Source organism: Monodon monoceros, unplaced genomic scaffold (assembly GCF_005190385.1).
Source record: "Monodon monoceros isolate NGI ecotype Baffin Bay Population unplaced genomic scaffold, NGI_Narwhal_1 Super_Scaffold_19, whole genome shotgun sequence".
Lineage (NCBI taxonomy): Eukaryota > Metazoa > Chordata > Mammalia > Artiodactyla > Monodontidae > Monodon > Monodon monoceros.
The window spans coordinates 27,319,143-27,341,147 of NW_021703775.1; the positions used below are offsets into that span (position 1 = coordinate 27,319,143).

At 34.5% G+C, this 22,005-nt stretch overlaps 1 protein-coding gene across 8 annotated transcripts in view; it reads left to right on the top strand.

Moving 5' to 3' along the window:
* EXOC6B (exocyst complex component 6B) overlaps positions 1-22,005 on the top strand; it is a 702,680-nt gene that overhangs the window by 393,486 nt on the left and 287,189 nt on the right. For all 8 annotated transcript variants that reach the window (XM_029232675.1, XM_029232678.1, XM_029232676.1 and 5 more), the window contains 2 exons: positions 4,328-4,439; positions 17,301-17,435. In XM_029232675.1, coding sequence (XP_029088508.1) covers positions 4,328-4,439; positions 17,301-17,435 — 247 coding nt within the window. The remainder of the gene's footprint in view (positions 1-4,327; positions 4,440-17,300; positions 17,436-22,005) is intronic.

Below are 22,005 nucleotides of genomic sequence, written 5' to 3' on the forward strand. Positions count from 1 at the left end.
AAATAATTTCAACATTAAGGAAGAATTTCGAAAATGTGATGAACTGAAATTCTCCAATTTTTGACTTTTTGCCATGTTTGCTTTATTACTTCCTCCCTCTCTCTTTGTCTGTCTCTCTGTATGTGTGTGTGTATGTAGTATTTTAATCCCTTATGGTTTATGTTAATTTTGATTAACTATTTAAGATGTTGTCTGTTTTCTCCATATAGTTATAATTTTTCCTTTTGTAATAAGTACTGTTGGTTTTGAAATACGTTGAGACCATGTATTTATTTTGTTAGTTACCAGATGTCCTTCACTTCTTTCCCTCTTATAGTATTCATTAGTGATTCTTGCCTGAAATCAGTTTTTTTCTCTAATAATCATTAATATGTGATTTTAACTAATTTATATTTTTTTATTCCTTTTATATGTATTACTTGGCATTCCATATTAAGGAGTCCTTCCCCATTATCTATCTATACAGCTAGCTAGCTAGCTACCTACCTACCTATCATTTCCTATATCATATCAGATTTATGGATTCTTACTTCATTCAGTTGGGTTATTCCTTTAATGACCTTATTCATTTTGATACTCAAATTGTCCCAGATGCAGCTAGTGTGAGCCACTTCCAGCTGGCTCCTGTGCCTTGTTGATGTGTTCTTATCACTTTGGGGACATTTCCTAACTTAACCACGATATTATTCATTTTTTCAAGGAGCTCAGTTCTTTTTAGTGCTGAATGGCATCTTGACAGTAAGATCTAGACATGTTCCTTGTATTTAAATGTGTGTCATTTTGAATCAACAAGTAGTTTGGTATTGGTTTTTTATTCATTCTGCCTAATTGGAATGTTTATTCCATTACATTAATATATTTAGTGATTTGTTTGGATTTAAACCTTTCATCTTGCTGTTGTTTTTCTATTTGTTCCATTCATTTTTTTTTTTGCTCCTTTTTTTCCTTTTTTCCTTCCTGCTTCTCGATTAAGTTTTATTAGTATTACGACTTAGTTTCCGTATTGGCTTACTGGAGTATAACTTTTAGTTTTATTTATTATCTGTTTGTGTGTTTGCTCTGGGAATTATAGTGTGTATCCTTAACTTATCACAGTTACATGTAATTTAAGAATCTTACAGCAGTATAGTGTAATTTATCTTTTCACTTCCTTTTCTGATATTGTTGGCATATACTTACTTATACACTTGTTTTTAAACACTAAAATATGTTACTGTTTGTGTTTGAACATTTGATAGTATTTTAAAATTCAAGAAAGAAAAGTAGTTCATTATATTTATCCTCATATTTGCTATTTCCAAGCCTTGTCCTTCTTTCTTACAGATCTGTGTTACCCTTTGGTATCATTTTCCTTCAGTGTGAAAAATTTCTTCTAGCTCTTCTTTTAGTGTATATCTGCTGGTTTAGATTTTCTTAGCTTTTGTTTGTGTAAAAATATTTTTTCATCTGTTTTCAAAAATATATTTTTTAAGATGTAGAATTCTAGGCTGGCAGTCCTCCCTTTCCCCACACTTTAAAGATGTTATTCCTCTGTTTGCTTTAATTGTTTCTGAAGAGAAATAAGCCATTATTCTTATTGTTGTTCCTCTAACTGTATTGCCTTTCTTCTCTGGTTGCCTTTAAGGTTTTCTCTTTGTCTTTGCATTTTGCAATTTAACTGTGATTTTCCTGTGTGAGGTTTTATTTGCATTAATTGTGTTGGGGTTTTGTTAAACTTCTGAGATCTGTGGGTTGAGATCTTTTATTAGGTTTGGAGATGATGTTGCCAATTTATCCTTATATATGTCTCTTTTCTCATTTCTTCCTCTTCTGCAATTCCTAGCTACTTGATGTATCATTCAGATTTCATCATTACTTGAGTGAACTGAATGTGAGTCTCAGTTTTTATTAGTTTCAAATTACTTCTGATTTCAGTTCTACAAATGCTATGGTAGAAGTCTTTTTGTCTTTAAGACTCTGAAATTCCAAAGCTTTTATCCAGGGGCTTATCTTTTAACAGGATTTGAGTTGGGCTGGGTTTCAGCTTTAGTTAGTTTTTACTCTCCTTTGGATTGAATTCGAGTAGAGCCTTGGAATCTAAATCCCTTTCAAAATTTGCAAGACTTCTCTCTGATTTCTAGCACTACCCCTACCATTTCTTATGGAACAGAATTCTTATAGGCGAGAGTTGTTGTGCAACTCTCTCCTATTATTTTTGTTTGGGGGCTCTTCCAAGATTCCAATCTGTAATAGCAGCCCACACTGTTAAGGGGTTGGATGATTTTTTTTTTGTCCCACCAAAGTCTCTCAGCCTATGAGTATTTCACTCCCTCATCTATGTGTACCTGGATTAGGCAATTGGCCTTAGATATGAAAGTAGCTGCTACTCTTTGCTTATCTTTCAAGGGCTTTATCCCAGTATGCAATTTAATTCAGTTATACATTTTTTGTGTTCATTATACTTCATTAACATTAAAGGAATATACAGCTTTTAGCTTAGATCTAGCTTTCTTGTGCTTTTGAAGGTAGTGACAGTTTTTCTCAATCTTCTACATCATATCCAAGAATGGAACTTCTACTAGATCTTCGTAATAGAAATAAGTAATAAGTAGAGATGCCAGGAGAGTGATTAATATCGGGGCACCAGATTATTTTGGACACCTGTGTTAATCACTTTTATAGCAACCTGTACTTATTCATAACTCATATTACAATTGATATGATATAATTATGAGTTTAACATATGAATGTAGGAACCATGACTATTTCTTCACCACTGTAATTTCAATATTCCATCAACACAATGCCCAGCACCTTATATATTTTTGGAATGAAGTTTTAAATTCAGTAATGGTTTTTGAAAGGGTAGCAATAGGCCAGAGGTTATTGTTCAATTAAATATATCTTTACATGGACCCTGTAAAAATATTTTGAGGTATCGTTTTTTCTAACTGAATTTCCTAACTGAATTCCTTGCCTTCTGTAGTCTTATTTATTTCTAATATTTTTGTTTTCCACATAGCATGACAATGTAGCTAGCCTGTATATTTAGTATTTTAAGATTTTTAATTGAACTATACTAAGCCTCTGATTTTATTCTGTAGAAAAAAATCAATGAGATAAAATTTGTGACCGTTGTTCACAAGCAATAAGTTATTGAAAAAGAACTGCTCACAAATCTTTACATTTATTTCTTGATAAAGAAGTAACATTACAATACTAACTATATTATTGAAGAAATATTTGTCTCAAAAGGATATCTTTTATAGAAACCATCTTGGGTGATGCTTTCAGGGGCTTATGAAGGATGTATAGGTCTAGAATTTCATTTGTTGGTTGCAAGATTGTTGTTTTCTTTTTTAAACTTTGCATATAAAGAAAGCTTTGGAATCATTTTTTTTACGTTTAGTTTTCTTTACTGAATAGAAAATGTCATTATTGATAATTTTTGGAATAGTAAGGGTTATAAAACATTTATGCAGAATTAAACTACTGGTTTAGTTTCAAAGTCAGTGGTTACCAGTGAGGAGAGGGGAGAGAGGAGGGGCAAGATAGAGGTAGAGGATTAAGAAGTACAAACTACTATGTATAAAACAAATAAGTTACAAGGATATATTATATAGTACAGGGAATATCGCCCATATTTTATAACTTTAAATGGAGTATAATCTTTAAATTTTTTTATTCATTATGTTGTGCACCTGAAAATTATAAAATCTTGTAAATCACTTTTTTAAAAGTCCAAAAAAAGTAACTATTGGCTTGAAACATTCATTTTGGAATGAGAGCTAAATAGACATTATATGAAAGATGATGACATAGGAGCAGAGATATATATATTTTTTTAGGGACTTTATCAGCTAATTGTGCGGAAAGTCTACAAAGAGATCAGGTTGAAAAATTATAAATATTAACTGTGAAGGAACTTGAATGTATGGGAGAAATAATGGTTTCAGAATGCAGAATCATGTTAGAGAACTCTGTCCTGAGATACAGTAGAGCATAGTATTTAAATACTGTAGCCTTTAGAACTACACTGCCTGTATTAAAATCCTTTTTTGCTATCTACTCACTGTGTGACCTTCAGCAGGTTACTTAACTTCTCTTTACCTTCATTTCCTCATCTGTAGAGATAATACTAAAACTAATTCATATGGTTATTATGAAGGTTAAATGAATTTTGATACATTAAAATACTTGGAATCTAATTTCTGATATACAATAAATGTTATTTCTTGTTGCCATTATTATTATTATTATTATTACCATGAGTACCACTGGCACATTGTTTGTTTGCAAAATAATTTTCCTACCCGGTATGATTGACATTTTGACATTTCCTTTTCAGTTCAACTGAAGTTGATGACATGATTCGTAAATCTACAAACCTGTTGCTAACTAGGACTCTGAGCAGCTCTCTGCAGAATGTCATTAAAAGGAAGAATATTGGACTTACTGAGGTAAAGCTGCTCTTATTGGAGGCAGCCAAGGCAATTTGTGAACAGATGTCCTAAGCCCTGGGGCTTGTGTGTGAATTAATTATAATTTTCTATGTGCTCTATCATGTTCTTTCTGATGGACTCACGGTGAAAGTGCAAAATAAATTCCTTGTGTTTTTCATTCAGTGCCTTGGAGAAATCCATTATTTTTTGGAAAAGTCACTTTTTTTCTCTCTCTCATTGTCTTCTCTAGTTTAACTGGTTCTCCTTTCTGAGGTTGTTGGGTTAAATTTGTATTATTTGCCATTGATTATATAAAAAAATTGTTAGTTGGAGAATAGAGTCAACATCAGTGTCCTATTTAAAATAATGGCAGTTCAAATACAGCATACAGCATGAAATCACATTTTGCCTACGTAAGTCATTGATGCCAGGGATATTGGCATTCATAGTCACTGGTTAGCGTTAGATTTTGTTTTTGAGATACATCGCGTGTATGAGTGGTAAATTACTCTTTATTAGCATGTAAGTCTGGGGATTTGGGATTGAGGAAATGTGAGAGAAAGGCAGTCATTACATTTCTGTGGAAGCTTACACAATCTCACAAAGGGTGGAGGGTTATTGTACATAGGTTGAGAACAGTATCTTGGCAAACTGAAGATTTGATGCATTGGCGTAAGTCCTAAAACTTAGAAAGATGCGACATTTCTCTTCTCTTAGAAACCCAGGTTTGTATGGGAGCCTCAACCTCTCATTTTATGGAAATTAGAGTGCCAAGTGTGAGAGAGCTTGGAGGAATTTTCTTCACTGGTGAAGGGAAAGGCTGTTGGTCATCTGTTTTTAGAGGTGGTATAGTTTCAAAGTCAGTTGGTCTAGGAAAAATTGACATTTCCAGATATACATTATCAAGGATGAACGTCAGTAAGTGGTTAACGATACTGACCCATAGATGAGTACAGCTGGAAGACAGGTGAACATCTATTTCTGATTTTGGAATGATTGTTTCTTTTCCTGTGTTAAGATTTAAAAACACTGTTAAATACTGTATTATAATATGGGACATTGGCAGTGATTGAATTCTACTTATAACCAACTTTTTTTTCACAATTTAAAGTCACATTCGACATTATTTGGACAATCCCCTCATTTTGCAGAGCTTCGTTTCTCTTGCCTGGTATAGAAATGTTAAGCATTGCCATTATGTGTCTGAGAATAGGCTAACTTCTTTTGTAATCAGGAATGCTACAGAAAAGCAAAGTTGGATTGAAAATTTGGAGGTTCTTATGCTTTTGTAGATTATTCTGTTCTCCTTTTCTGAATCCCAAGTAGGACAGAAAATTTATTTTGTGAACTACCTCTTCATTAAAACTCTTGATATAATTCTTCTTAGGCCATTTGATCTATCAATCTCTTAAAAGCCATTTTATTTAATTAATTTATTTTTATTTAAGTATAGTTGATTTACAATATTGTGTTAGTTTCAGGTGTACAAAAATGAATCTGTTTTAAACAAGTAGCATAGCAGGAACGTGGTGTGATAGAAACAGCTTTGGACACAGAAGACTCTGGAATTTAGTTGTGACTATGCCATTGATTTACTGTAGCATCTTAAAAGAAGACCTAACTCCTCAGTTCTTCAGTTTTCCTGACTCCATTGTCCATTTCAAAGGCACTGTACAGATCAAGTAACAATAGGAAGAAGCAGTAGGAGCTTATCAAGAAGTACTGTATCGTAGTTCTTGACATAATTTCAGTGAATGCTAAATGTTATTCCTAAGTCATTGGATCTGTTTTGGCAAAAATACTTTTGTTATCAAAATCTTTACATATGAATGAAGGAACATCCACACAAGTTTATTTATTTTGGCTATGATGGTGGTGTGTACCTGTATAGACACGTACAAAACCAGTGATTTTTTCATCACCAACCAGTAAATCTTTGACTAACTCTATTATTCACCTTTTATGAAAGGGAGGACATTATATCCTTCTTTATAGGTAACTAAAGTGATTTCACATCTGGAAGCATCATCAGTAATGGGCAGTGTTTGTGGAACAGTTTATATTCTTCAGTGTCCATTCACAGATAATCACCTTATTTATTACAATAACATTTGAAGCAGGCTGGGCATGTGTTATTATTTCCATTTTATAGAAGGTGTAATTAAAGTTCAAGGAGAACGCCCAAGCTAGCAAAATGATAGAAATGAGACCTAAGTTCAGGTTATTTTTTTCCCCAAACTTACTCACTTTTACTATAGTGTACTACTTTCCATATTGATTTAATTATTCTGTCATAACAAAGATAGAGGTTTTTACAGGAGGTCCATAGTAACATTGAAATTGTTCTAGTTAGAGGTTATTTTGTAACAGGGAGCAGATATCCACTCAAATGATAAAAGTATTATAAGCACTCAAAACTCACAGAATCCTATTTCTGGTTACCAGATAAACAATTCTTTTAGTATTTAAAAGTTTGTATAAGCTAATGTCTTTCTGCCTGTCTTGATTTGAGGTTATATGGTATCTTATCTCTTATTTTTTCTGTCCATATGCTCTATTCTTTTATCTCTCTCTTTCTATATACTGGCTTTCATGCTTTTCTCATGGCTTCTTACTTCCCCATGTTAAGCCAACTCTACATTACCTTTCAGTTCTACCACCTACTGTAACTTGAATGCCTTGTATTCTCAGACCCTAAGTGATGATCTCTAGTTCAGTCAGCAGACACAGCTGTTTTCCTAGTGCTGCTTCTTCCAAGTCTGTGAGAAGAAGGTCAGTCAAGAGTATATGTTCTAAAGCAGACTGCCCAGGTTCCAGTTCTGGTTCTCCCCTTAATAAATGTGTTCTTGGGAAGATTGCTTGGCTTTATGTGTAAAATGGGGACAATAGTAGCATGTATTTCGTAGGATTGCTGTGAAGATTAAATGAACATGTAAAGTGCTTAGAATAGTGCCTGGTTCACAGTAAATACTCAGTGCATATTGCCTATTACTAAGAAAGAGATCTGGGCAGGTAAACAGTGGTTGTTAGGGCTAGTATAGAAATGGAGTTTTTCAAATAAGAGAAGTCAGAAGATTAGAACAAGATGTCCTGTTGATTAACTTTACAATATTTATTGAGTGCCTACTATGTGACAGGTACTGATCTAAGTCTTAAGAATAAATAAGTAAACAACAAGAACATCAACAAAAGAGATTCTTGCTTATATTCTAGTGGCAGAAAACAGGTAATAAATGGTACAGAAAATAAATAAGTAAATCATCTAGTATGATAGAAGGTCGTGAATGCTGTGGAGAAAGAGGAAGAACCTGGGTTAAGGAAATCAGGAGTCTGGTGGAGGTTCAAGGTTGGTCTTATTAAAAAGAGCAACATCTTGACAGTAAGTTATTATTGAAGGGAAAAGACCATTTTTGACAGAAGTTAGAACTAGAGCAAAGGTCTGAAGGTAGTTAAGTTATTGGCAAGTTTAGGGAATAATAAGGAAGCTGGGGTAGCTGGAATGGAGTAAGGGGAAGAGAAACAGTAGATTAGATCAGAGAGGTACCAGAGGTTCATGGTAGGCCATTATAAAGAGTTTGGCTTTTATTTTGTATGAAATGGGAGCCATGGCAGCATTTGACTAGTGGCATCATCTGACATATTCAGAAAGGATCACATTGACTGTGGTATTGAGAATAAACTGTAGAGTATAAGCAGGGAGACCAGTTAGGAAGCTATGACAGTAATCCAGCAAGACCTGATGGAAACTTGGGTGATAGAGGTGGTGACAAGTGGTTCTATTTGGACTGTAGAGCCAGCATAGTTTCCTGATGGTTAAAAGTAAAGGAAGCAAGAAAGTGAGGAAGTGAAGATAACCCCCCAATTTTTTTATCTGATCAACTAGAAGGTTGCATATACCATGTGCTATGATGGCAAAATCTTCAATTAGAGCTAAATTTGGGGTGGAGGAAGATTGGGAATTTGGTTTTGGACATATTCAATTTGTAGTGTTTATTAGACATACAGTTTGAGATACTGAGTTAACAGTTGTATGTATGAGTTTAGAGTTTGAGAAGGCAGTTCGGCTGGGAGATAAAAAGTTGGGAGCATAAAAATGATATTTATGGGCTTCCCTGGTGGCGCAGTGGTTGAGAGTCCGCCTGCCGATGCAAGGGACACGCATTTGTGCCCCGGTCCGGGAGCATCCCACATGCCGCGGAGCAGCTGGGCTCGTGAGCCATGGCCACTGGGCCTGCGCATCCGGAGCCTGTGCTCCGCAATGGGAGAGGCCACAACAGTGAGAGGCCCGCGTACCGCAAAAAAAAAAAAAAAGATCAAAAAGTCTACAATTAATCAATGCTGGAGAGAATGTGGAGAAAAAGGAACCCTCCTACACCGTTGGTGGGAATATAAATTGGTACCGCACTATGGAGAACAGTATGGAGGTTCCTTAAAAAACTAAAAATAGAGCTACCATATGATCCTGCAATCCCACTCCTGGACATACATCCAGAGAAAACCATACTTTGAAAAGATACGTGCACCCCAGTGTTTATAGCAGCACTATTTACAATAGCCCAGACATGGAAGCAAACTAGATGTCCATCAACAGATGAATGGATAAAGAAGATGTGGTATATTTATACAATGGAATATTACTCAGCCATAAAAATAATGAAATAATGCTATTTGCAGCAAAAAGGATGGACCTAGTGATTATCCTACTATGTGAAGGAAGTCAGACAAAGGCAAATATCATATGATATCACTTATATGTGGAATCTAAAAAATGAATCAAATGAACTTACTTACAAAAGAGAAACAGACTCACAGACTTAGAAACTTATGGTTACCAGAGGGGAAAGTTGAGGGGGAGGGATAAATGAGGAGATTGGGATTAACGTATACACACTACTATATATAGAATAGATAATCAACAAGGACCTGCTGTATAGCACAGGGAACTCTACTCAATACTCTGTAATAACCTATCAATATATGGGAAAAGAATCTGAAAATATATATATAAGTATGTATAACTTAATCACTTTGCTGTACACCTGAAACTAATACAACATTGTATATCAACTATAATTTTAAAAAAAAAGATTTGAAGTGAGTTTTAAAATAAGATTTCTTTTTTTCTAAACCTTTGCTTTTTCACCAGACTAATTTGAAAATGATATCATGGAGGGAAAGGAAATAAACCACTAGTTTATTAATCTCAGAATATCAGAGAATTAGTTAAATTTGGAAGGTTTACAATGAATCAAAGGATACTCTGGTTCTTTGTGAAGAATGTATTGATAGAAAGTCTTAAAATATAAATTAGATTTAAAAGAATTAATTTATTACAGATGATAGCAGAATACCTTCACTTACGTCCCTACTCAAATGTTATTTCCTTAAGGAGCCCTCCTTGACCACCCTATCTCAAAATAGCTCAGATCTAACATCCCCATGTAACTCTTTATCCTCCCTTCTAGTTCCAGTGTTTATTACCACCTGCCATCATACTATATGTTTATATGTGTATGTGTTTACTGTAATATCCATGAAGCCAGGGACTTTGTCTTGTGTATAACTGTGCTCTATCCCAGTTCCATGGCACATAGGAGTTATTAATTAATGAAAGAGAGAAGAAAGAAAAAAAAAGAAAGTGGGTAGGTAGGTTCTTAGGGCAAAGTTAAAGAAATTTAGAGCTCCTGGTAGTGACACCATTTTGAATACTTATATTTTTATGATTATAATAATGCCCCAGAAGACCTGAATAAATGACCAATGATTTGTATTCACCCTTTGTTTTTATTATAGTCTGGATTGATGACCGTATCTCCCACATACCATTTGTCTTCATCCCCAATTGTTAACAGCAGTGATATTGCTAATATTTTAAAACATTTTTTATGTAAGTCTTTTCAAATATGAGCTCTGTACTAGACCTTTGAATTTGCAACCAGAAGTTCCAAGTATTTTAGCAGTTTATGTATTTGCCTTGGAGAGGGTATAAAATGAGTAGCTGACACAGCTTTTTATACCCTTGCTGGGGTGAAATGGAGATAAAATTCCTTGAAGTCTTATGGATAGCTTATTTTTGTGAATGAGAACCAAGGCTGTTATTTAGTTCTTCATCTTCCTGCAAATCACTATTTGAGAGGCATTGATGGTGTGGAGAGGAGTCATTTTCTTGGTTTGGATTAGTCTATTTGGAGCTTCAATGTACTAAATTCTCTGATTTGGGAAACAAGATAATACTGATCCTAATTACAAGTAGATGTGTATACCCCAGAAGTAATTTATAATTGGGAATGGACACCTAAATTTGTGGAATTTAGGGCTTAGTTTTGAACTATTGAAGAAGTTGAAGCCTTTTTTTTCCCTGGAGTTGGTCAAAAATATGAATATCTTCTGTGATCATGGTTCAGACTCTGCTGTGGTAATCGGAGCAGGGTTGGAAAAGAAGTGACTTCCACAGTCTAGTCTGTGCCTTCCTTATTAGATTCTCTCTGATACTAGGAAGGAAAGACAAAAAATTTCTGCTTCTTAATGGTTTTTAGCCTAAGTGACTTCTATCATTTAGCTGTGAGAGGTGTTTGTTTGCTTTATAGTGTTTTCTTTTCTTCTGGACAGGTTTCACAGAACTCCACTTTATATAAGATATAACCAATATCTTAATACATTGTTAGTTCCATGTCCTTGAAACAATAAGGACAGTTTGGATGGCTACAGTGATATATTTTTGTAAGAGAGGGGGAAGTAGGGGCTAGAAATATCAAAGGAGCTCAAACTCTGACGGAAGTTGATACTTGAAATTGCTTCATTTCACCCTTAAGTTCAAAATTACCCCCAAAGCATCTGGCTTCACATTTGTAAATGCCGTTTTAAGGATTTTGGTTAGCTGTCATTCAGGAGTAGAGATCACTTAGACCTCATTAACAGACAATATTCCCTTTGAAAATGACATGGTATCTTCTGTAATCCTAGAGTGTTTTAATAGTCTATTCTATGCTCAGCAATGAAACATTTCAAAAGTGACTGACAGCCAGTTGATGTAATTCACGGTGATCTTTTGTGTTGACAGATCTTTAAAAAGTCATGGGAAATTACTACTGTACCCAGTGAAGCTGCCTCTTTATTTTTTTTTTAACTGCCAATATCCTGCAAAACACGACAATTTTCTCTTTGACTGCCACTGTTTTTTATTTCTATAACATGACACGATTCCTCCTTATTATTAGGATTTCTTTTGATAGATAGAATGTGTTCCCTATAGGTAATGCTCATTTTAAAATAGAAAATTTTCAGTTCCCCAAATTAACTCTCTTACTTTTCTGGCTTCCCTATCATGACAACCTTGCCACTAGCCACCTTCCCACTCATGAAGAAGAGTGATTTAATGTAGGCAATTTAAATTTTTAAATTTAAATATTAAAAATTTTGTCCTCCTCTGAAGGAGAAACATGTTGAAAGGAAGAAGGTGAGGAATTGCTTATTTTGGTGGGTGTTTTTTTATCTCTAAAGTTAAAAAGCTGATGTTTTGGGTAATTTTATAGGTGATGGAATTTGTGTCCAAAACTCAAAGTCTCTAAATTCAAACTATTTTTTTAACATCTTTATTGGATTATAACTGCTTTACAATGTTGTGTTAGTTTCTGCTGTAAAACAAAGTGAATCAGCTATGTGTATACATATATCCCCATATCCCCTCCCTCTTGCGTCTCCCTCTCACCCTCCCTATCCCACCCTGCTAGGTGGTCACAAAACACCCAGCTGATCTCCCTGTGCTATATAGCTGCTTCCCAAGAGCTGTCTATTTTACATTGGGTAGTGTATATATGTAAATACTACTCTCTCACTTCGTCCCAGCTTACCCTTCTCCCTCCCTGTGTCCTCAAGTCTGTTCTCTACATCTGCTGCTTTATTCCCGTCCTGCACCTAGGTTCTTCAGAACCAGTTTTTAAAAATTTTAGATTCCATATATATGTGTTAGCATATGATATTTGTTTTTCTCTTCCTGACTTACTGCACTCTGAATGACAGACTCTAGGTCCATCCACCTCACTACAAATAACTCAGTATTGTTTCTTTTTATGGCTGAGTAATATCCCATTGTACATATCTCCACATCTTCTTTATCCATTCATCTGTCGACGGACACTTAAATTGCTTCCATGTCCTGGCTATTGTAAATAATGCTGCAATGAATATTGTGGTACATGACTCTTTTTGAATTATGGTTTTCTAAGGGATATGCCCAGGAGTGGGATTGCTTGGTCATATGGTAGTTCTACCTTTAGTTGTTTAAGGAACCTCCATACTGTTCTCCATAGTGGCTGTATCAATTTACATTCCCACCAACAGTGCAAGAGGGTTCCCTTTTCTCCACACCTTCTCCAGCATTTATTGTTTGTAGACTTTTTGATGATGGCTATTCTGACTGGTGTGAGGTGATACCTCATTGTAGTTTTGATTTGCATTTGTCCAATGATTAGTGATGTTGGGTATTCTTTCATGTGTTTGTTGGCCATCTGTATATCTTCTTCAGAGAAATGTCTATTTAGATCGTCTGCCCGTTTTTGGATTGGGTTATTTGTTTTTTTGATATTGAGCTGCATGAGCTGCTTGTATATTTTGGAGATTAATCCTTTGTCAGTTGCTTTGTTTGCAAATATTTTCTCCCATTCTGAGGGTTGTCTTTTCGTCTTGTTTATGGTTTCTGTTGCTGTGCAAAAGGTTTTAACTTTCATTAGGTCCCATTTGTTTATTTTTGTTTTTATTCCCATTTCTCTAGGAGGTGAACCTAAAAAGATCTTGCTGTGATTTATGTCAAAGAGTGTTCTTCCTATGTTTTCCTCTAAGAGTTTTATAGTGTCTGGCCTTACATTTAGGTCTTTAATCCATTTTGAGTTTATTTTTGTGTATGGTGTTAGGAAGTGTTCTAATTTCATTTTTTTATACGTAGCTGTCAAGTTTTCCCAGCACCACTTCCTGAAGAGGCTGTATTTTCTCTATTGTATCTTCTTGCCTCCTTTATCAAATATAAGGTGACCATATGTGTGTGGGGTTATCTCTGGGCTTTCTATCCTGTTCTATTGATCTATATTTCTGTTTTTGTGCCAGTACCATACTGTCTTGATTACTGTAGCTTTGTAGTGTAGTCTGAACTCAGGGAGCCTGATTTCTCCAGCACCATTTTTCTTTCTCAAGATTGCTTTGGCTATTCGGGGTCTTTTGTGTTTCCATACAAATTGTGAAATTTTTTGTTCTAGTTCTGTGAAAAATGCCAGTGTTAGTTTGATAGGGATTGCACTGAATCTGTAGATTGCTTTGGGTAGTAGAGTCATTTTCACAATGTTGATTCTTCCAATCCAAGAACATGGTATATCTCTCCATCTGTTTGTATCATCTTTAATTTCTTTCATCAGTGTTTTACATTTTTCTGCATGCAGGTCTTTTGTCTCCTTATGTAGGTTTATTCCTAGGTATTTTATTCTTTTTGTTGCAGTGGTTAATGGCAGTGTTTCCTTAATTTCTGTTTCAGATTTTTCATCATTGGTGTATAGGAAAGCAAGAGGTTTCTGTGCATTAATTTTGTATCCTGCTACTCTACCAAATTCATCCATTAGCTCTAGTGGTTTTCTGGTTGCATCTTTAGGATTCTCTGTGTATAGTACCATGTCATCTGCAAACAGTGACGTTTTACTTCTTTCCTGAATTAGATTCCTTTTATTTCTTCTTCTTCTCTGATTGCTGTGGCTAAAACTTCCAAAACTATGTTGAATAAGAGTGGTGAGAGTGGGCAACCTTGTCTTGTTCCTGTTCTTAGAGGAAATGCTTTCAGTTTTTCACCATTCAGAACGATGTTGGCTGTGGGTTTGTCATATATGGTCTTTATTATGTTGAGGTAGGTTCCCTCTGTGCCACTCTCTAGAGAGTTTTTTATCATAAATGGGTGTTGAATTTTGTCAAAAGCTTTTTCTGCATCTATTGAGATGATCATATGGGTTTTCTCCTTCAATTTGTTAATATGTTTTATCACGTTAATTAATTTGCGTATATTGAAGAATCCTTGAATTCTTGGGATAAACCCCACTTGATCATGGTGTAGGATCCTTTTAATGTGTTGTTGGATTCTGTTTGCTAGTATTTTGTTGAGGATTTCTGCATGTATGTTTATCATTGATATTGGCCTGCAATTTTCTTTTTTTGTGACATCTTTGTCTGGTTTTGGTATCAGGGTGATGGTGGCCCTGTAGAATGAGTTTTGACGCGTTCCTCCCTCTGCTCCATTTTGGAAGAATTTGTGAAGTATAGGTGTTAGCTCTTCTCTAAATGTTTGGTAGAATTCACCTGTGAAGCCATTTGGTCCTGGGCTCTTGTTTGTTGGAAGATTTTTCATCACAGTTTCAATTTCAGTGCTTATGATTGATCTGTTTATATTTTCTATTTCTTCCTTGTTCAGTCTTGGAATGTTGTGCTTTTCTAAGAATTTGTCCATTTCTTCCAGATTGTCCATTTTATTAGCTTATAGTTGCTTGCAGTAATCTCTCATGATCCTTTGTATTTCTGCAGTGTCAGTTGTTACTTCTTCTTTTTTATTTCTAATTCTGTTGATTTGAGTCTTCTCCCTTTTTTTGTTGATGAGGCTGGCTAATGGTTTATCAATTTTGTTTATCTTCTCAAAGAACCAGGTTTTAGTTTTATTGATCTTTGCTGTTGTTTCCTTCATTTCTTTTTACTTCATTTCTGATCTGACCTTTATGATTTCTTTCCTTCTAACTTTTGGAGCTTTTTTGTTCTTCTTACTGTAGTTGCTTTAGGTGTAAGGTTAGCTTGTTTATTTCTGATGTTTCTTGTTTTTTGTGGTAGGATTGTACTGCTATAAACTTCCCTCTTAGAACTGCTTTTGCTTCATCCCATAGGTTTTGGGTCATCGTATTTTCATTGTCATTTGTTTCTAGGTATTTTTTGATTTCCTCTTTTATTTCTTCAGTGATCTCTTGGTTATTAAATAGTGTATTGTCTAGCCTCCATGTGTTTGTATTCTTTACATATTTTTTCCTGTAATTGATATCCAGTCTCATAGTGCTGTGGTCGCAAAAGATACCTGATATGATTTCAATTTTCTTAAATTTACCAAGGCTTGATTTGTGACCCAAGATATGATCTATCCTGGTGAATGTTCCATGAGCACTTGAGAAAAAAGTGTATTCTGTTGTTTTTGGATGGAATGTCATATAAGTATGAATTAAGTCCAACTTGTTTAATGTTATTTAAAGCTTGTGTTTCCTTATTTATTTTCATTTTGGATGATGTGTCCATTGGTGACAGTGAGGTGTTAAAGCCCCCTGCTATTACTGTGTTACTGTTGATTTCCCTTTTATGGCTGTTAGCATTTGCCTTATGTATTGAAGTGCTCCTACGCTGGGTTCATTAATATTTACAATTGTTATATCTTCTTCTTGTATTGATTCCTTGGTCATTTTGTAGTGTCCTTCTTTGTCTCTTGTAATAGTATTTATTTTAAAGTCTCTTCTGTTTGATATGAGAATTGCTACTCCAGCTTTTTTTGATTTCCATTTGCATGGAATATCTTTTGCCATCCCTTCCCTTTCAGTCTGTATGTGTCCCTAGGTCTGAAGTGGGTCTCTTGTAGACAGCATATGTATAGGTTTTGTTTTTGTATCCATTCAGCCAGTCTGTGCCTTTTGGTTGGAGCATTTAGTCTATTTACATTTAAGGTAATTATTGATATGTGTGTTCCTATTACCATTTTCTTAGTTGTTTGGGGTTTGTTTTTGTAGGTCTTTTCCTTCTCTTGTGTTTCCTGCCTAGAGAAGTTCCTTTAGCATTTGTTGTAAAGCTGGTTTGGTGGTGCTGAATTCTCTTAACTTTTGCTTGTCTGTAAAGGGTTTAATTTCTCCATCAAATCTGAAAGAGTTCCATAACTTGAAGGTTGATTACTTGGATTTGAATCCCAGTTTTAATGTTACATGATCTAGAGTAAATCAGTTCATTTTTTCTTTTTTCTCTTATAGTAGAATGGAAGTAATAATTATGCCCACTTAACTTGCTTCTTCTGGTTGCTGGGAGGCGATCTAAGAAAATGAATTGTGCAGTGCTTTATAGACTTTAATTCTATACAGACAGTAGTATTCTTCCTTATCCTCCTCTCAAAGTAATTTATAGATGAGTTTTTATCTTACCAGTACTGCCTTGTTTAAGGATATACTCTGTAAGAAAAGGAAAATAGTATTAACTAAAGAATATTTAATTTTCATAATAAGTCTGTGATTTAGAAATTATTATTAACATTTTACGGTTAAAGAAAGAGGCTTAGAGAAGTTAAGTAACTTTCTCAATATCAATAATTTTATAAGTATTTGCTCCCTGGTTTCTCTGACTTCAGTGCTCATGTTTTTTTCTTTCACAAACTAATGTAGTTTGTTAATATACTGCAACCTGTTCCAACATTCCTTTGTTCATCATGCCTAATTTTGAAACTTCTTGACATTTCAGTCATTCTTGTTCTTTTAATTGGAGTTCATTTATTTCATGCATTTGGCAATTATTTATTGCCAGGTACTATGCTAAACACTATCAGTTTTTGATCTTAGTTTAATCTTTATTTTGAACAGAAGAAGACAAGTTTAAAATAGTGACACTTGCTCCTATTGTTCCCCGTGTATTAGGGGGAAATACAAGTTGCTTTGGGAAGTCAGGGAAGTCTTCACAGAGGAAGTGATACCTAAGCTTGTGCTCTAACATTAACTTTTTATAGAATACAGATGGCCTCTGCCATTATGTCTTTTGTTTTTGTTGTACCATCAGATTCATACTGAGCCACTCATCGTAGGGTGAATAGTCAAATTACTCTTACATGTTTTTGTTATTTTCCAGCTTGTCCAGATTATTATCAATACAACACACTTGGAGAAATCCTGTAAGTACTTGGAAGAATTCATCACCAATATCACTAATGTGCTTCCAGAGACAGTCCACACCACCAAACTGTATGGCACCACGACTTTTAAGGTGAGAAAGCCCTACATTACTGTAGAAGTGCTTCTGGTGTGCTGGGGCATTCTACCTAACATGACTTTGTTTCTCCCATAAGTCATACATGGTCTTCAGAATAAGTCCTTATGATTTCCTTAGAAAAACAAATATCAATGCTAATTTTGGGGTGTTTAAACTAAAAACGGTCTACAGCTGTGTCCACTAAATCTTCCTTATATTTCATTCATGAAAATGACTATTTCCTCAGTTGACCACCTGACAGGCAAGTATTTTTAAATATGGCCTAGAAAAGAGTGGTTGCAGCTGAAATCAACAGCAATTTAATAATTTTAATTTAGCTATCCTTTCTTTTCTGTGTCCTGGGTCCAGTTTTTTTTTCTTTTAACTTTACACTTTAGTGAGGAATTCCTGTCCCTTGCTATTGTAGTTAGCAATTTTATAATCATCTTACAAGGCCACAGGACTAGTTTTGATGCAGTGTTGGATTAAATGGAAAAAATGACACTCTTATAGAGCAAAAGAAGACTTGATGGTAGATGAGTTTCTGGAGAGTAAAGAGCCTTAGGAAACTCATTTATATTGCCATGTGAGCTTTAAATAAATATTAAGCAGGGTAATATCTTAAACTAAAATGGTAGATTCTGACATAATGGCCAACATGTATGCTTTGGGAGTTTGTTATTGTTTGATTATTTTCGTTCTGAAACAAATCTATGTCACCCTTTTGAAATCTAGAAGTTGTTAATTAGATATGAAGTGGTAGAGTTGAAATCATGATTTATGTTTATGGTATCTCCTTTTTTTGATCATTTTGTTCTCTTTGCCTATTTATTGGTACCTTCCCTTGAGAATGGATTTAACAGAAGAAATCCAATTTGATTCATATTGCTTATTATATTTTAAGACATATAAAAATTGTTGGTATGATCTGCTCTTTTTTCTGTTCCAAGAAAAAAAATATGAAAGATCCTGGCCATTGCAATCTTGAGAGAGAAGACCAAAGCTAGAAGCATCACACTTCCTGATTTCAAATTATATTATAAAGCTATAGTAATCAAAACAGTATGGTATTGGCATACAGACAGATACATAGATCAGTGGAACAGATTGGAGAACCCAGTATTAAATCCATGCATATATTGTCAATTAATTTATGACAGAGAGGCCAAGAATATACAGTGAGGACAGGATAATCTTTTCAATAAAAGCAAGTCAAAACTGCAGTGAGATAATACCTGAGATAAACACGTGTTAGAATGGCTATCATCAAAAATACAAGAGATAACATATACTGGCAAGGATGTGGAGAAAAGGGAACCTTGTACACTGTTGGTGGGAATGTAAGCTGGTACAGCCACTATGGAAAACAGTATGGAGCTTCTTCAAGAAATTAAAAATAGAACTACTGTGTGATATGGCATTTCTGCTTCTGAGTGTGTATTAAAAGGAATCAAAATCATTATCTTGAAGAGTTATGTATACTTCCATGTTCACTACAGAATTAATCATAATAGCCAAGATATGGAAACAACCTAAGTGTCTATCAACAGATAAATGGATAAAGAAAATGTTATATACATATTCTCCATATATGTATCCATATATGTGTGTGTATGTGTGTATATAGATGTATATATGAATATTATTCAGTCATGTAAAATGAGGAAATCCTGCCATTTGAATCTTAAAAAAATTCAAACTCATAGAAACAGAGAGTAGAAAAGTGGTTGCCAGGAACTGGGAGAGTGGGTTTGGCAAAAGAGAGAAGTTGGTAAAAGGGGTACAGACTTTCAGCTATAAGAGGAATAAGGTCTGAGGATCTAATGTAAAACATGGTTTCTATAGTTGATAATACTGTATTGTATAATATTTGCTAAGAGGATAGAACTTAAATATTCTTACTAAAAAAAAAAGATAAATATGTCAGGTGATGAATGTGTTAAATAACTAGATGATAGAAAAGAAATCCTTTCACAATATATTTGTATATCAAATCACCACAATATGTATTTTAAATGTCTTATAATTTTGTTTTCAATTGTACCTCAGTGAAGCTGAAAAAATGGAAAAAGTGAGATGTGTAACAACAAGATATTCTTTATCTATGTTTATGATTAGGTTAGCTGCTAGATGAGTTACACATTCATGATGTGACCATAGGTTGTTTAAAACTCCCTACAAAATTACTTACAACAGAATTAATTATGCATGATATTATGTTGGTATGTTTACTTGTAAACTTTTCAATGATGTCTCCTTGTAGTAATACTGATACAATTTTACTGAGGGAAAGACTTATTTCATAAAGAGGCCCCAATTATTAGTATGAAAATATGACAAGAGCTTTAAGAATTTCAGGACGACCTTCCTTAGATAGTTTAAAGGAATTATAAGCACTCTTAATATTAGCATTATTATGGAGCATGGGTAATAATTTTATCAAAAATATTTCTACATGATTTCTACATGTGGAAGCCAAAATTTCTCTAGGAAAGAAAATGAAGGAGATGCTTATAGGTAAGTGTTCAATAGAAAATAGGAGTTAGAGAGTTAGAATATGATGTTCATTTATACTTGTTTATCCTATGGGGAATATGTAATATGTACTGCTATTCTTCCCCTAATCCATCTCAATTTTCTTATTTCAAGGGCTTTTCAAATTATGGTCAGAAATCCTCCCAAAGGGTGGCTTGTGTATTTTGTTGTTCCAGCATTAAAATTGCTGAGGGAAAATTAAAGGCAGACAGGAAGCCATAGAGGTTGAGCAGCCAGTTAAATACTTAGTAAAGGAGAAGTTCTGGAGACCACTAAAGGTCATGTTGACAGTGCTTATTGGAAACACTGATTGCTTAAAACACATTGAAAGTTTATTTTTACCAGGACTATTTCAGACCAACTAACCCAGAACTCAGTATAAACATAGCAATTATAACAGCTACATATTGTGTATTTTCCTAAGCTACTGTTTCCAGAAAACTTTCACTTGCAGATGGAAACCTTAATGCTGAAAAAGGAGCAAAAACAATCAGAAGGTCTTCAAGGTATTTTCTTGCAGAGTTCCTTCTTGTTTCTACCATATGTGACCTAATCAAGCTGGTATCCTTAGCTTTCCTTGTTTATAAGAATTCCCTCACTTACAAAATAGAATGAAGGTATTTATTAATTTACCCCATCACAAATATTGCTTGTGTACCTACTATAAAATATGGAAGAGAAAATACTTAGTCCTTGGATTTAGAGTCTATAATCTACGGGGAAGACAGACACTGTAAGTTCTATAAAGAACTGTGCAAAAAATGCTGGAATAATGTAATAAATACATTAAATCTCTCACTGATTCTCCAAGTTTTTATAAAGCATCTGCTATATACCAGGCAATAAACCAGTCTCCTGACTTTACACAGCATATATTCTCGTGAGGGTGATAGATGATACAGAAACAAAAAATTTAATATAATGTGAGGTAGTGGTAAGAGCTAGGAAGAAAAATAAATGACCTGAATGAAATAAGAAATTGAATCACTTGGATTTCTGATAGATAAGCAGTCCAGTCAGAGGTAACAATATGGTAGAAGGTATTGGTGTATTCAAGGTGATCAGTATGCAAGGGGGTCAGTCTGGCCGTGAAGTATTTATCATTGGTAAGGGTGGTAAGAGACAAGATCGTCAGGAGTCATATGATTTCTGGACTTGTAGGCCCCAGTAAATACTTTCTATTTTATTTTGAAATGAAATATGAGGTCATTAGAAGATTAGAAATGGTGGTGATAACCTGATTTATGATGGGTAACCCTAGTTGCTATGTGGAAAATATACTATAGGTCAGTAAGAGTGGAAGAAGAGAATCCAATTTGAAGGTCATTGCAGTAGTCTAGGTAAGAGATAATGGTCACTTGGACTACAGTGGTAGGGTTGGAAGTGGTATGAAATATTTTTGAAGATAGAGATGGCAAGTTTTATTGCTAGATTAGGTATGAGATTATAAGAGAAAGAATGGAGTCAAGGATAATTCCAAGATACTTAAACTAAGCAAACTGGATTAACTAAGATGGGGAACAGCGAGAAAATAACAGCTTTGGGGAGTGGCAGTAGAATCAAGATTTCCATTTTTCACATATAAAGCTTGAGGTATCAGTCATTTATCATAGAGATTAAATTGACAGGATAAAGTCTTAGCTGGACATAAAAATTTAGAATTCATAAGTGTAAAGATGGTATTTTATGCCATGGAGCTGTCTTTCTTTTGGGAATTTAATATAGATAGAGAAAAGGTGTGAGGATTGAGCTCCAAGGGAAATCAACATTGACAGGTCTAGAAGAAGAGGTGAGTGGTACTTATCTCAGTTCTGAGACCTTCAGGGAAGACTTACCAGAAAAGGCCTGGTAGGAGGTGTCCATTAGGAGTATCTTGGGACCAGCAGGAGGTGTCCAGGTGGAGAAAGGATGAGGAGGGAGTAAGGGACATTTTTAGGTGAGGCAACTTCATGTAAAAAGATGAAATAATGAAATAAAGTCATACTTCTTTGGTGTAGAATAAGGGTAGCAATGACATAGAGAAGTAGGTAAATATCAATTGTGAAGCACT